This window comes from Morus notabilis, unplaced genomic scaffold (genome assembly GCF_000414095.1).
Source record: "Morus notabilis unplaced genomic scaffold, ASM41409v2 Scaffold337, whole genome shotgun sequence".
NCBI classification, from domain to species: domain Eukaryota; kingdom Viridiplantae; phylum Streptophyta; class Magnoliopsida; order Rosales; family Moraceae; genus Morus; species Morus notabilis.
The window spans coordinates 540,486-543,981 of NW_010359286.1; the positions used below are offsets into that span (position 1 = coordinate 540,486).

Below are 3,496 nucleotides of genomic sequence, written 5' to 3' on the forward strand. Positions count from 1 at the left end.
TTTGTGAATGATCTCTAGCGGACCTTGCGAGTCCACGAATACACTATCTTTTAGTTTCCTCTGGAGAACCCTGTGAATCTATGGAGTTGTTATCTAACAATTTGTCTACAGCTGATCCTGAGAATTCGAAGAGATCAACTACAAGAAAAAGGGCTTTTCGTAGCGGTTAGTTATAGCGCTTTTCAAAAAACGTTACTGCTTTAGTCTATAATAACGTTTATAAAAAGTTATAATATATATATACATATATATTAAAATTTGTTTACATTTTGACTGATTTATTTTATATATATTTAAAAATATATAAATGTACAGATTACAATTATATTGGGCGGGCATTGGAAATAAATTTTCCAATTTTCCCGCTCGCTCCCTCCCCCCATTTTTTTTTTTAAAATGAAATGCGTGCAAGATACGAGAGAATCAGGGGAAAAAAAAAAAAAAGAAACCCCCAAATGCCCATACGGATTCATTCTCACTCGAAGAGTCATTTGGCCGGCCAAGAGGGAAACAACCTCATTCTCCTGTACGGCCGGTCACTACAAATTTACCACCGTATGAGAGAAAGAAGTAAAACCTGGGTAAGTTGTGAAACTGAGAGAGAAAAATTTTGAAAGCAAAATCTGCAAGTGGGATACGACCATAAACCATTTCCAGAGCACAGCTATCCTCCAGAAATCAGCCCCACAAACGAACATCACACGTTCCACCACCAACTGCCATCTCCCCATCTCTCCCTCTCTCTCTTCCCAAATTCTCTTCTACGCTTATTCATCAGCGTTAAAAGAGAGAGAAAAACGTGAGAGACTCATGACGGAAGAGGAAATGCGCCGCCGTCGATTCCGACCACCTCTGGCCAACCCATAGTGATCCGAGATCAAATCCAAGAAGCCCATGAGCTGATCTACAAAACCCCCATCACCACGCCGCCCGATTCCCCGCCGATCGGCCGGAATTTCAGTTTGAAATTCCCGGCCACCGCATCTTCCAACGCAGTTTCCGGTGCCTTCCGACGTCTAATCTCCGGAAAGTGCTTTCTTTGGACTGCTCTCGTCGAACTGAACAAATCCATACTAAGTTTGCTGAACAAATCCTTTTATTCACGAGTGTTGCTTTTGCTTATCGTGGTTTCGCAATCTCCGTCCTCTTTTCGGGCTCCCCTAATTTCAGCCCTCCATATCCCAAGCTATTTCCGTAAGTAATCACAAAATGCAATTTCTTTCACAGTCTTTCGATTCATTTCTTTAGCGTTATTTAATCTGTAAATTTTTTAGTTTTGATTTTGAATTCAGGATTTGAAGGAAGCAACGGTGAAGTCTTTAGGGCTTCAAGCCGATGACCTCAAGATTTCTGGTTTTGATATAAGAGATGCGCGGGTGGGGTATTCGGTGGCGTACGAATTCCACGTTGAGGTCGACAATAAGGTGCTTCCTTTCAAGCTTTTGGAGGACATTAACAGGTGGGATTATGCCAGGGGGAGAGAGAGAGAGAGAGAGAGAGAGAGATTTGAAGTGTTTCAATGAGGGAGGTGGTTTTGAGCAGTGAGGATTTGGAGATGAACGAAGCAGCAGAGAAGAATAGAATAGAGACAGAAATGAATACTTGTAGTAATAACAACAATAAGAACAGTAATTATAATGGAAGTTGGAAGAAGAAAGATGGTTGTAGTTCGAGCGGGGCGATTACGAGGTGTGACAGGTTCTTGCCGGGGATGATGATGCGGGTTTTGTTGGTCGAAGCTGATGATTCCACCAGGCAGATTATCGCCGCTCTTCTCAGGAAATGCAGCTACAGAGGTCATTTTCTTTTTTCTTTTTTCCTTCGTTTTTGGTTGTGCTCGTTCAGTTGATGCATTTGATTGCCTTTCGTTTTCTTTTATTTTGGTTCTTAATTCGGTTTTATTGGCTTCGTTTGCTTGAATGGTGAAATGGGTTTTGCTGGATTTTCAGTCTTAAGTATATTTTTTCTGTCTCCTGAATTTGGGAGTCAGCCGTAGACTTTCAGTTGTTCAAGTGAGTTGACTCCCAACCATTTTTTTTCGGTTGTACAGTTGGTGAATTCTATGTTCTTATGGGTTTTTCCTGATTCTTGAATTAGAGCAACATAAACAAGCGATAGTAATTGATGTAAAACGAAGTTGTAAAACTAATTCCTTTGAAATGAATTTTCTGTTTTTTGGGGTGTGCCTCAGCAGTATTGCCGTTTTGATAGCAATTCAAGCCATTTCAAGCGATTTGACACGATATGGTTGTTTAAGAAATCCTTTTCTTACCTTCTTTTAGTCATTTACTTTATATAATATATACTTATATATTTTTAGAACTCATCAACAAATTTGGCTTGAGCTTAGAATTTTTGAATTTTATCTTAGCAACTGATTTTTTTTTCTTTTTTTTTGGCAGTTGCTGTGGTACCCGATGGCTTAAAGGCATGAGAATTACTGAAGGGAAGACCACACAACGGGGATCTCATATTGATAGAAGTGGATTTGCCTTCAATATCTGGGTTTGCACTGCTAACACTGATTATGGAGCATGAAGTTTGCAAAAACATTCCTGTTATAAGTATGTTTACTTAAATTAGGTGCTTGTGTAGGTCTCAAGCAGTGGTTGGGCTGAAGGTGAATGTAAGGGAAAAGCCGGTTGGTTTCCATTTAACTATGTGGAAAGGCGAGAACGTGTGCTTGCGACCAAGGTGGCTAAAGTCTTCTGCGGTTACCCAGTAGTGGAGCTTTTCTTACCTTTGTTTTTATCAGAAATTTTCGTCTCTTCTTTTGGTAATCTAGTGGTAATCTTGGAGTTGGATTTGACTTGTCTTGTTAATTAGTTTTATTTGAATGAGCCGCAAATACATATGTGAATGTGGCTACGTAGTTGTGAATGGTGTAACTAGTCTTTGTTTTGTTTATATGTTAAATGGTGGAAGTTTTAGTTGAGTTTGATTATTGTTTTGATAGTGGATCACTTTCTTACAGGTTAAACAGTGGAGATGACTTTTTTGTGGAAGCATTTTGTCAAGATGGAAGGATTTACTTCACCATTGCACTTAGACATTTTGGAGATGACTTCTCTGTTTTCTTTACTTGTTTTGAATGTTAAGGTTTTGGACACTGTATGAATTATGTTGTAGACGTAATTTTATGGATAGCTTGATAGTTACTGATAACAATTGATATGTTGAATGTTTTTATATTTTAATTTGAATGTTCCTATTTAGATATATCATATATTTTGGAATTACCATTTATTTAAATGAATTCAAAAGGATATCAATAATAATTTTAAAAAGTTACAACAATATGAACATAATAAGAAAAAAAAGTTATTAATCTGTATCGTAGCTATGCTAAAGAGCTGTAAGAGGATGAAAGTAACTTTTCTTACACGCTATAATACTTCAATTCTATAGCGCTTTTTATAACTCTCTTAAAACGTTATGTTTTCTTAGGATCTATAATAGCGCCCGCTGTCCTAGCGCTCTAAAAAGCGCTATTGAT

The 3,496-nt window shown here is 38.0% G+C and overlaps 1 protein-coding gene across 5 annotated transcripts; it reads left to right on the forward strand.

The window, feature by feature from the left end:
• The first annotated feature begins 437 nt into the window (after window positions 1-437).
• LOC21406501 (SH3 domain-containing protein 3) lies at window positions 438-3,197 on the forward strand. 5 transcript variants are annotated; one of them, XM_024162960.1, is made up of 5 exons: window positions 438-1,194; window positions 1,275-1,796; window positions 2,403-2,505; window positions 2,596-2,787; window positions 2,975-3,197. In XM_024162960.1, exons 2-5 carry the CDS (start codon window positions 1,783-1,785, stop codon window positions 2,990-2,992), a joined length of 327 nt encoding a protein of 108 aa, XP_024018728.1. In that variant the 5' UTR covers window positions 438-1,194; window positions 1,275-1,782; the 3' UTR covers window positions 2,993-3,197. The 5 variants fall into 5 exon arrangements, with proteins under 5 accessions (XP_024018728.1, XP_024018730.1, XP_024018731.1 ...); XM_024162962.1 differs by having other exon boundaries at window positions 2,596-2,776; XM_024162963.1 differs by having other exon boundaries at window positions 2,596-2,713.
• Window positions 3,198-3,496: the final 299 nt, after the last annotated feature.